This window comes from Geotrypetes seraphini, chromosome 7 (assembly GCF_902459505.1).
Source record: "Geotrypetes seraphini chromosome 7, aGeoSer1.1, whole genome shotgun sequence".
Taxonomy (NCBI): domain Eukaryota; kingdom Metazoa; phylum Chordata; class Amphibia; order Gymnophiona; family Dermophiidae; genus Geotrypetes; species Geotrypetes seraphini.
The window spans coordinates 73,374,596-73,387,100 of record NC_047090.1 but is presented as its reverse complement, the minus strand read 5'-3'; the positions used below and the strand labels follow the sequence as shown (position 1 = coordinate 73,387,100).

The window sequence follows — 12,505 nt, the reverse complement described above, 5'->3', positions numbered from 1 at the left end:
AGAATAGATTGCTTCTCATCATGACAGGAGTTGCTATGCAGCTAATTATGAAAAACTGGAAAAATTGGGAGAGAATAAATTGTAACTTTTGGTGGGAAACGTTATGTCAAGTTTATAAGTTTGAACGTATGAATTCGATACAATTGGGACACTATAATAAATTCAAATAAATTTGGGATCCATTAACAAAATTTTGTGCGACTTGATTATTAGTATTACCCTTTGATTTCTGATTTAATGTTATATACATCCAGGAAGGGTGGTAATGAGTGCTGTTTATTGTATCAGTTGTTTGTTTATCTGTTGCACTTTGTATTAGCTTTTTTTAAAAATAAAGAATATTTAAAAAAAAAAAAAAAAGAAGGAAGTACAGGACCTTGCATCCTAAGTCATATAGGAGACCTGCCACATACCCACCAACTCCATAACAAGAGTCTACCATTAGAGTGTGTGACAATACAGCAGGCTTCCAGCACGATCTGACTGAAATGTCCACTACTTCATTCCATCTTAGTGCACCTTGTAAAGAGTTTTGGGTGTCGACAATAGCCAGTGGCGTACCAAGGGGGGGACGGGAGGGGCGGTCCGCCCCGGGTGCCAGCCCTGAAGGGGTGCTCCCGGCCTTGCCGTTCAGTCCCCCCACACCCCCGAAGGACCGCTCGCCCCACTGACCTTCCTGCACCACCTGTGAAGCAGCAAGCAGCAGGATCGCGAGGTCAACTATCCCTAAGCTGCTTGGGCGCTGCTTCCTGCGCCGCGGTCCCGCCCCTCCTCTGACGTCAGAGGAGGGGCGGAAACGCGGCGCAGGAAGCAGCGCAGGGATAGCTGACGTCGCGATCCTGCTGCGGCTGCTTCATAGGTGGTGCAGGAAGGTCAGTGGGGCGAGCGGTCCTTCGGGGGTGGTGGTGGTGGTGGGGACTGAACGGCAAGGCCGGGAGCATAGGTAGTGCTGCTTCATAGGTGGTGCGGGGAGGCCAGGGGGGCGAGCGGTCCTTCGGGGTGGGGCGGGTGGGCAGGCAGGCAGGCATTCAAGGGGGAGGGGGGTGACAGGCAGGCAGGCCTTCAAGGGGGGGGACAGGCCTACAAGGGGGGGGACAGGCCTACAAGGGGGGGGACAGGCCTACAAGGGGGGGGACAGGCCTACAAGGGGGGGGGGACAGGCCTACAAGGGGGGGGGGGGACAGGCCTACAAGGGGGGGGGACGCAGACCTTCAAGGGGGGGGACGCAGACCTTCAAGGGGGGGGACGCAGACCTTCAAGGGGGGGGACGCAGACCTTCAAGGGGGGGGGACGCAGACCTTCAAGGGGGGGGGACGCAGACCTTCAAGGGGGGGGGACGCAGACCTTCAAGGGGGGGACGCAGACCTTCAAGGGGGGGGACGCAGACCTTCAAGGGGGGGGACGCAGACCTTCAAGGGGGGGGACGCATGCCTTCAAGGGGGGGGGACAGGCCTTCAAGGGGGTGGGACAGGCCTTCAAGGGGGGGGGACAGGCCTTCAAGGGGGGGGGACAGGCCTTCAAGGGGGGGGGACAGGCCTTCAAGGGGGGGGGACAGGCCTTCAAGGGGGGGGGGACAGGCCTTCAAGGGGGGGGGACAGGCCTTCAAGGGGGGGGGACAGGCCTACAAGGGGGGGGGACAGGCCTACAAGGGGGGGGTGCAGGCCTTCAAGGGGGGGGACAGGCCTTCAAGGGGGGGGACAGGCCTTCAAGGGGGGGGACAGGCCTTCAAGGGGGGGGGACAGGCCTTCAAGGGGGGGGGGACAGGCCTTCAAGGGGGGGGGGACAGGCCTTCAAGGGGGGGACAGGCCTTCAAGGGGGGGGACAGGCCTTCAAGGGGGGGGGACAGGCCTTCAAGGGGGGGACAGGCCTTCAAGGGGGGGGACAGGCCTTCAAGGGGGGGACAGGCCTTCAAGGGGGGGGACAGGCCTTCAAGGGGGGGGGACAGGCCTTCAAGGGGGGGGGACAGGCCTTCAAGGGGGGGGACAGGCCTTCAAGGGGGGGGGACAGGCCTTCAAGGGGGGGGGACAGGCCTTCAAGGGGGGGGGACAGGCCTTCAAGGGGGGGGGACAGGCCTTCAAGGGGGGGGGACAGGCCTTCAAGGGGGGGGGACAGGCCTTCAAGGGGGGGGACAGGCCTTCAAGGGGGGGGGACAGGCCTTCAAGGGGGGGGGACAGGCCTTCAAGGGGGGGGGACAGGCCTTCAAGGGGGGGGGACAGGCCTTCAAGGGGGGGGGACAGGCCTTCAAGGGGGGAGGGACAGGCCTTCAAGGGGGGAGGGACAGGCCTTCAAGGGGGGAGGGACAGGCCTTCAAGGGGGGAGGGACAGGCCTTCAAGGGGGGAGGGACAGGCCTTCAAGGGGGGAGGGACAGGCCTTCAAGGGGGGAGGGACAGGCCTTCAAGGGGGGAGGGACAGGCCTTCAAGGGGGAGGGACAGGCCTTCAAGGGGGAGGGACAGACCTTCAAGGGGGAGGGACAGACCTTCAAGGGGGAGGGACAGACCTTCAAGGGGGAGGGACAGACCTTCAAGGGGGAGGGACAGACCTTCAAGGGGGAGGGACAGACCTTCAAGGGGGAGAGACAGGCCTTCAAGGGGGGGACAGGCCTACAAGGGGGGGGACAGGCCTACAAGGGGGGGGACAGGCCTACAAGGGGGGGGACAGGCCTACAAGGGGGGGGACAGGCCTACAAGGGGGTGGGACATGCCTTCAAGGGGGGACAGGCAGACCTTTAAGGGGGGACAGGCAGACCTTTAAGGGGGGACAGGCCTTTGGGGGGACCCTGGTTTAGAAGTACACAGAGGGAAGGGGGTGTTCAAAGAGACGTGCATATGCCAAACTTTGGGGGGGGGGATGAAGAAATAATGGGTCTGAAAATAGAGGAGAGGGAGAGAAATGATGGACCATGGGATTTAGGGAGGGAAGGAACTGAAAGGGAGAGAAATTGGACACAAGGGATGGTGTGGAGGAGGGATAGAGATACTGGATAGGAGGGTAATTGTGAAAAGAAAGGGAGAGATGGTGGACTCTGGGGTGGTGGGGAAGGAGGGAGAGATGCCGGATGAAAGGGTAGTTAAGAAAAGGTGGATCTGTGGAGGGAGATGAAAAAAAGGAAAGATACCAGACTTCCTGGGGAGGGAAGGGAAATGGAAAGGGAGGACAGAGTTGGCAGATGGATGGTTAGCACGCAGAAAGAAGAAAGAAGGAGACCCTGGCAAGCAAGTTATCAGAAGAAAACCAGAGCCTTGGACCAACAAGATTTGAAATATAACCAGACAACAAAAGGTAGAAAAATTAATTTTATTTTCTGTTTTGTGATTATAATATGTCAGATTTGAAATGTATATCCTGACAGAGCTGGTGTTGGACTGCAAACATGAGCTAGGATTTAACAGAGAGAGGGAAAGTCCTTTTTGTTTCTTTATTTTATTTACACCACAGCACCTGTGTGGTTAGGAGAAGCCAAAGGGGGTGAAAAAGCTATAAAACCCACCAGGAGTTTTGAAAAAAATCACCCAACTGGGCAGGAAAATCGAATTGAAAAACCAATTCAATAGGCTGAATCGAATCAAATTTTTTTTTTCCTGAATCTGGCAGCATTAGTTTGCGCTACTGTCTTAGACTTTAGGACCTGGGATTGGGGAGAGATGGCATCCTCAGTACTTTATAATGCAAGTGAAACGAGGATTTGGTCAGACTTTTGAAGGATCTGCAGAAAAAAAATATTGTATAGGCCGGGGACATGAAACAGCAGGAAATGGGAACTTTTCTTCCTTCTATTTTTGTGAATGGAAAGGCTGAGGATGTCAGAGAGTTCAGTTAAAATATGTGCTTTATAAGAAAATATAATAATGTGTTTTATAAAGTTTATAGCATAGCTGGCCTACCCAGTGAGGTGTTTCTAGTGGTGGTGGTGGCAGCGTGTCAATGTGTTGAGAGGAAGAGGTGGTCTGGAAAATTCTGCTGAGCAAACTCCGGGCCCATTTCCACCCCCCAGTTAGTCCACTCCACTCAACTGGTTCACACACTGAGTGGGTCATTGGATGTTGTGTTGGGATCTCTTCCAGTGGTTTATCAGTATCTCCTTCTGGTCCAAGGAAGGAAACTTTTGTTATCCTTAGCATTGACCTACAGAATATGTTTGTAACAGCGCTGCTTGTGTGGCATTAGGCTATGTAGTGATCAAAAGAAAAAAACAGACCTTTGCACATTTTTGCACTATATGGTGGGTGTATGAGGAGATTCACATTTCCTGCACAGCTAAGTCCATGTGAAGTTACCTTGTGCTGTATTTGACATCTAGCAAGGTCTCTGTTTGAAAGGAAAGATCTAAACTTAAAAATGAAGTGGCCAGAAGTTATGGTAAAAGCAGATAGTGTAGCTGGTTTTAAGAAAGATTTGGACAAATTCCTGGAGGAAAAGTCCATAATCTGTTATTAAGACATGGGGGAAGTGTCTGCTTGCCCTGGATCGGTAGCATGGAATGTTGCTACTCTTTGGGTTTTGACCAGGTATTAGTATCCTGGATTGGCTACCATGAGAATGGGCTACTGGGCATGATGGACCATTGGTCTGACCCAGTTAGGCTATTCTTATGTTATGTTCTCATCTGTAGGGGCCTTTGTTTTCACTTCTTATTTTAATGTATTTTTTTTTCTGGGAACTTATCAGTGTTTTTTATAATGGGAACAAAAATGGAAGAGAATTAATGTGTGTGGGATGAGGGGGTAACTAATTTCTTCAGCTAAATAATTCAATCCACTTCAAACAGACATAGGAGAACTCACGCACCATTCACACACCCTCCAACCAAAAACGTCAAAAGAAAAAAACTGTTCGACAACCTCCTAGCTATTCGAGCTGCAACACTCGACCCCCAACCCTACAACCAATTGACATCGACCACATACTGCAAAACCTTCAAAAAGAAATAAAAACCCTTCTATTCAAAAAATACATAAAACCGAACTAACACAATCAGAACTGTCCCAAACATCACCTGCAACTACTCCATATGTACTTCTGATGTCATGACAATTCAGACATAATTTATGTTATGTTAGGAATATAAGAAAATTTTCACTGCCTGTTTCTATTCTGACCATTTATTCCGTTTCATGGTCATTACAAAAAATATTTTTTTACATGGGGGGGGGGTGTCAAAAAAATGATGGGCCCCGGGTGCCACATACCCTAGGTACGCCACTGACAATAGCAATACTGAAGACCTGCTGAGGATGGAAGAAGGGGAAATACTAGAATGTTTTAGGGGGGGGGGAAAGGACAGGGATATGCTGACTGCAGTAGTGAGGGAGGGGAAAGGGGAGAAAAAGATGCTGGACCACTGAAAATCGTTAACAGACAACTTCTCAAAATGATTGGGAGCGTTAGACACAACGGCTTGCTCCCTAATCACAAAGGAGTTGGCACCTATGCTAATACAGGCTTTTTTTTCCTGGACTTTGGGTGGGGTAGGAAGGGACAGGGAGACATCTTTCACCTGGCTGGATTGCAAGGGAGATTAAGAAGGTGCTGGGCTGCGCAGGAGGAGGAGGAAGAGCTTTGGACTACAAGGAGAAAAATACTGGGCAAGGCAGAGGAATGAGGGCAGTGAAAACAGAGATGCTGGACCATCAGAATGGAGGGAAGGGAGAGCTGATTCTAGCTGGAGGAGCAGTGGAGGTATTAGAATGAAGATGTGGTAGAAGAGTGAAGGGATATGGAAGTATGCAGGGGGAGGAGCAGAAGAGAGGGGAAAAACCTGCAAAGGAATGCACAGACAGATCTTTCCAAATATGTACCCTGAATGCACTACAAGAAAAACCTCTCTTAAAGAGACTTAAGAAAGCCTACCGCAGGTTATCTGCAGCAGGGTCCATAAGGATAAATTGGGTCCTCTGTGGTAGATAGCATGAGCTAATCTTTAGGAAAAGACTCCCATTAGTGGCCGTCAGTATTATTTATTGGAGGAGTGCATATCTCTCTCTCTCCGGAATGAACTACCCTTGGCTTCTCTGTGACGTTTGAAAATTATACAGCTGAAGAATTAAGGAGATAAACATTTTATGTCCTTTTAATTTGCAAAGCAATAGAACAGTCAGATCTTTCCAGATTAATAGCGCCTTAAGAATCTTTCCTTTGAGCTCAATCTATGGGATAAACCAACCTGTGTGTTTAGAGTATGGCCAGAAAGTAAAAATAATAATAATAATAAAAAAATGCAGGAATGCAGTAGCAGTAGAAGATCAAGGTGAATAAGAGATAACGGCAAGTTAAAGAAGAGGAAGGAAAGAAAAAGCATAAGAACTAACATTTACAAACTATTGGGCCTTCTAAACACAACATGAAGCACCCTCTCCCTAAACACAGCAAAAAAAAGTTTGAATAATATTGGGGGTGCTCAAGAATCCAATGCATCCACAAAGCTGCCACATATAAGGAAAGGCGAAAATAAAGGAACAAAAGAATTCCAAGTTTGTTGGATTTTTCGTTTGTTTGTTTTGTAACGCGGAGAGGATGGGTCGGAAATGACCTCATAGAGAAGAGCGAGGGAGACAAATTGCAGTAGACGATAGAGAAAAGGATCCGCGAGGGCGGTAACTTCGAGCAATGTAGCATGAGGAACACCAACCTCTGCGAGTCTGCAAATTGCGGACAGAGTGAAATCGGCACCGGCACAACAGCTACAACGGAGGAAAACGCATGCGCCTCACCTCGCGCTATAAAAGCGGCAACGACGGCACCTCCCACGCTGTCACCGTCGGGTCTGGGTAAAACCAGGATTTGCAGAATCTCCAGGATCCTCATAGACTTGTATCGAGATCCTGGTCAAATTGCAGGATTTGCAGGATTTCCCAGGATCCTGGTCCACCTTAACAGCAGACCTCCTCTTTTTTTGATTGCCACAGCTCCTGCTATGTATTTACTGGAGTCCCCTACAACGCCGTCTTCTCCTTTCTGCTGGTCCCGGCCCATATGACACGCTCTTCTCTTCCCGTGTGGGCGGACCGGCAGAGAAGAAGACGTCAACGCGGGGACTCCCTTTAGTTTAGAATGACAACCAGACGGGAATAAAAATAGGCTTGCAACTCCCTTTTCTCCTTCTCTGCCTGTCCCGCCCCTTATGACATTTTCTTCTCTTCCTGTGTGGGCGGACCAGCAGAGAAGAAGACGTCAGCGCGGGGACTCCCTGCGGAATGACAGCCAGAGTGGTAGTAAAATAGGCTCCGCAATATAGAACGCCCTCACTCTTAGGGTTAGATCATCGATCTGTAGAACTTCTTCTTTAGAATATAAATGAATAATCCACAACAGATGAAATGTTTACTTGTTCTTTATTGTTGTATACTTTACTGGCCCCAACAATTGTATACCCGACGGGACCCGTTTCGCCCAAAGAGGCTTTTTCAAGGGTTCCAAACGGGGAGCACTTAGTTTCGGCGTCCTCTCGTTTTAGAGGTTGGAGAAAGCTGTATTAATGGCCGTGTACTGCAGGTGAGGTTTTTTTTGGAGGAAGCCCTTTACCTCATATAAAATTCATCAAGTAAACCGAGTTGGGCACCTGGTATTGGATATGTCCCGAGATTGGATTGGATTGGGATTAGATTGGATTGGATGGACCTAAGGATTGGATTGGATTGGGACTTTTTACAAATGAAAGTACAGGGAATTGACCATCCTACTCCACCAGAAAACTTTTCCACTTAAAATTCCATCTCTCAGCAGGGGCACCGTGTCCCTTCCTCTTTTGTCCTCCGATGCCACGGATCTGCTTTACGCTGGCGGCGAGCTCAAGGAGGGAGAAGAATGGACTCTCTCCCTGCTTCCCCGCCCGCCGCCTCAACAACAGCTGGAAAGGCATGTCCAGGTGCCGACCCAGAAGCCTTCTCCCTGACATCAGTTCTGGCTGGCCTAGAACTTCCTCTCCGATGTCAGAATTGACATCTGGAAGAAGGCTTCTGGGCCGGCACCTGGACATGACTTTCCTGCGGTTGTTGCTGTGGGCAGGAAGCAGCAGTGGGCGGCGGTGGCGGACCAGGTGGGGAGAGCAGAAGAATCGGCGGTAGGCTTCGGAAGGATGGAGACAGACAGACAGGCAGGCTGGCTGGCTTCAGCGCGGCAGGGAGAGAGGCTGGCTGGCTTTGGGGGAGGGGTGGGATAAAGGCTGGAAGGCAGTGAGGGGGGGACATAGGAAGGAGGGAGGAAGGAAGTAAGGAGAGAAAGAGGCAGAGAAAGGGGGGGGGGTTGTAAACAGAAGAAAGACTAGAAAAGAAAGGCAGATGCAGGACTATGGGTGGCTCAGACAGAGGGGGAGAGATCCTGAGGAAGAACAAAGAGATCAAGATCATAACAGAGGAGGGAGAGAGAGGGAGACCTGGAACAAAGGTACAAAGGAGAACTGACACTGGATCTGGGGAGGATAACATAGGGAAAAGAGAGAGAGACCTGGACCCAAAGGGGGATGTGGCTGGAGAAAGAAAGAGAGAGATCTGGACCCAAAGGGGATGGGGCTGGAGAAAGAAAGAGGTAGACCTGGACCCAAAAGGGATGGGGCTGGAGAAAGAAGGAGAGAGACCTGGACCCAAAGGGGAAGGTGCTGAATTGTGAAAGAAATGTTGGATGCGAAAGAAAGAAAGAAATATTGGATGCACAGTCAGAAGAAAGTGCAACCAGAGACTCATGAAATCATCAGACAGCAAAGGTAGGAAAAATGATTTTATTTTCAATTTTGTGATCAAAATGTGTCAGTTTTGAAAATTTATATCTGCTGTCTATATTTTGCACTATATTTGTCTATTTTTCTATAGTTACTAAGATGACATTGCATATTTTAAAGTCGTCTGCCTTGACATCTTTGAAAAAAAAACCAAAACTCGTAAATGATAATTAACTTTTTCTCTGTGTAAGTGTGCTTTGTGTTTAAAAAAAAAAATTTTATGGTTACCATTATGAATTAATAAGATATTGTGTGTTCATGAAAAATGAATGGAAGAAGTTGGGGGCGGGACTGAAAATTAATAGATGTCCCGTTTTGATGAAAAAAATAATGGTCACGTTAAGGAAGGAGTATGTTGTCAGGTAGCTGGAGCGCGTGAAAGTACCAGCCTACGGAGGTCTCAACACCCCACTCCTAATATCCAGCATCCTCCTGCTCCCCAGCATCTCCCCTTTGCTACCCAACTCCTCCAGTGTCTTGCCTCTTCCTTTTATGGAGCTTTGAGTAATTAGGCCTGTTGTGGCAGAAGGGTTGGGTTACCATGTACCAAAAAGTCCTTTGCCTGCCTCAGCCACCCCAGACTGATTCCTGCTAGTCCCGAATCAAATTGACTAAACTAAGCACTTTAGTGAATTTGGTAAGATTGATGGGCTTCCTGTAGTGTTTGCCAGTGGAGACTGAGCAGCATCTCTTTCTCTGAGTGATCATGGAAGGACTATGGTTTGATCTGCAGTGCCCCTACTTTCCAGGCCTTTTATTCAGTTTCTTTTCTCAAGTTTTTCCTAGCAGTCATCTAATTTCACGTAACCTTGGCAGATTGTCTCAGCCCTAGGTTTGCACCTTTGAATGTCTGGACTTGCTTAATGCATTTTAAAGAGCCAAATCTGAGTGTCAATTGAAGCTACACTATGGCAAATGGTTAGTTTCCTTTTGCATCTATGACAACTCCTGGCATAGAGAACTGTGCCCATAAGGGCAGGGCATAAAGAATGTTAACATTCAGCTGTCTGGATACATCACTGTAATGTTCAACCATAGCCGTCCAGGACAAGTGTTTTTGTAGGGTTGTAAGATGGGAAGAGAATGGTTGGGCTCTGGAACGCATTGCCAGAGGTTGTGGTAGGAGCGGATAGCATAGCTGGTTTTAAGAAAGGTTTGGACAAGTTCCTAGAGGAAAAGTCCATAGTCTGTTATTGAGAAAGACATGGGGGAAGCCACTGCTTGCCCTGGATCGGTAGCATGGAATATTGCTACTCCTTGGGTTTTGGCCAAGTACTAGGGACCAGGATTGGCCACCGAGAGAATGGGCTACTGGACTTGATGGACCATTGGTCTGACCCAGTAAGGCTATTTTTATGTTCTTATGTTTTTGCTACCGGGGAGGGGCAGGGGAGAAGCAGTTTACCCTGGGTGCTCCAAGGCCTGGCGTCATGAACTTCTTCGGGCAGTAACAACATTTACAATTTGCTGCTGTTGCCGGCTTCAGGCCTTCCTCTCGGCTGGATAATGCCTACTTCCTGATTCCATAAAGGCAGGACACGCCAGAGAAAAAGACCCAAAGCTGGCAACAGCTGCGAATTGTGAATGCTGCTGCCTGAAGAAGTTCATGACGCCAGGCCTTGGAGCACCCGCTTAGGGGCTTAACTGCTGACCGGGGACAGGGTGACAAAAGGAGGAAAGGGAGCAGAGGGGGAGAGAATTGTTGCACCCAACTGGAGGGAGAGGGAAGATGAGGAAAGGAGGGAGGGAAAGGAAGGAATGAAAGAAGATGCCAGGGCATGGAGAGAAAGGAAGGAATGAAAGGAGATGCCAGGGCATGGAGGGAGGAAGAGATTCCAGAGCATGGAGGGAAGAGAGGGAGGAAGGAAGAGATGCCAGAGCATAGGGGAGGAGGTAGCGACAGAGAGAGAAAAATTAAGAGGTGGCAGAGCTGAAATGAATCATGCACAAAGGAGGGAAGGGGCACAGGATAGACAGTTTATGGAAGGAGCATAGAAAGAGGGAAGATGCCATATGGAATGGGGAGAGGGCGGGCAGTGGATGTAAGGGGCTGATGCTGCATGGAAGACAGAGAGAGGACAGATGCTGGCTAAAAATAAGAGAGTGAAGACAAGATGATTAAAGCAGAAACAAGAAAAGGTAGAAATATATTTTTTGTTGCTTTAGAATAAAATAGTATTGTAGTTGTATTGATAAAACTTTTATAAACAGAAAATAAGGTAATCTTTTTATGAGATTAATTTTAATACATTTTTTACTAACTTTTAAAGACCAAAACCCCCTTTCTCAGGTCAGGATAGTATATAATGTAGCAGCAGTATACTATATTGACCTGATGAAGGAGGCTATGGCCTCTGAAAGTTAATTGAAAAATGGATTAGTCCAATAAAATGGTATATTCTTATTTTCAATTTTTGTTTTATTTCTTTTTAATTTGTAAAGTGGTGATTGTTTGTCAGTTTCTTCAAATGTACATCTACTATATTTATATTTTGCAGAGTATTAGGGGGTTATGTATCATTGTTTCTGTGGTTTTTTCACTGGTTTGGCTTCTTGGTGGTTCCGTTTAAACTTTATCTACATATTCTATTTTTAGTTTGTGATTACTTATTCTATACTGGGTGAGGGTGAGTCTATGTTCTGTGTGTATGAAAGACATGGTTTTCTGTTAGGATTGACTGTGTAGGATTGATCTGTACTAGTCTGGCTTGTTTAGTTTTACAATGGGTGTATTGATGTTGTACTGCTCACTGCGGTATGTAAGATGCTGCCTTTTCCTAGGTACACTCTTGAGTGACGTGTGGATTGTTACCAAAAATCATGTTCTTCATACAGATGGGGGGGGGGGGGGTGTCAAAAAATGATGGGCCCCGGGTGTCACATATGCTAGGTACGCCACTGCAACGACGGCACCTCCCACGCTGTCACCGTCGTATACTCACTTACCCCAAATTGGATTTTAAAAAAAAGGAGCCAGGGCGAGATCAGATATTCATATTATGTCTTGAGTTCAAGCTATTCAACATCGAAATGCCATAAAGCACGTTCCAAAAAGCCAATTGTACTTACTCAAATCTGTAAGGAAAAAAAAATGGAGCAATCAACTTTACTGGCAGAATAATAAACGATATTCAGTAGGACCTCTCCAAGTTGTACAGAGATAACTGTAGCTTCCACCTCGGCTACTATAACTGCTATCCCTCCTCCACCCTAAAAATAAAGAGTACTGCTTATCTTGAGATCCTTCATGTCAGGTATCCGTAATCATAATCAGTACTTGCACTCAATCTTTAATAAACATTCATTCAAAAGGTAACAACCAAGCAAGATTCAATTCAGAACCAGGCCTCCAGAAATGCTTAATCGATCCTCAGATGCACCACTCCACGTTCAAACTTTATCATAACGTTAAGCTTGATGTGCAAAATCTTCCCTGGATCAATATATTGTAATTCATGCTCCAGCTGCCCAATTGGACTCCGTCTACCGGGGACATGTCGTTTGGTCTTATATGAGACACATTTGGAAATTACTTTGTAAGCATTTTGGCATTAACTCTAACATAACTCCTCTTCTACCACTGGTGGATAATTTGCATTTTAAACCGGGCAGTGACAGCAAGGTGTTTAGGATTTGGCATGCACATGGAGTTCGTATAACAGGGGATGCTCTCTCCGATGGGGGCGATCTCCTTTCTTCTGCCGAATTGGGGTCGCTGTATGGGCTGGATAGGGTGGACGCTTTCGGCTACTTCCAGCTCCGACATTATGTCCGCAGCTTCTCTGGGGATCGG

At 48.1% G+C, this 12,505-nt stretch overlaps 1 protein-coding gene across 5 annotated transcripts in view; it reads right to left on the bottom strand.

Annotated features, from left to right (window-relative positions):
• Positions 1-6,977, bottom strand: part of LOC117363329 (lymphoid-restricted membrane protein-like) — a 248,868-nt gene extending 241,891 nt beyond the window's left edge. For 2 of the 5 annotated variants that reach the window (XR_004540024.1, XM_033950851.1), the window contains exon 1: positions 6,628-6,977. Coding sequence is in view for 3 of the 5 variants with exons in the window: in XM_033950851.1 (XP_033806742.1) it covers positions 6,628-6,803 (176 nt within the window). In the remaining 2 variants the exon portion in view is untranslated. The remainder of the gene's footprint in view (positions 1-6,627) is intronic. The other 3 variants (XM_033950852.1, XM_033950850.1, XM_033950853.1) reach the window with 3 other exon arrangements.
• Between the last annotated feature and the right edge of the window lie 5,528 nt (positions 6,978-12,505).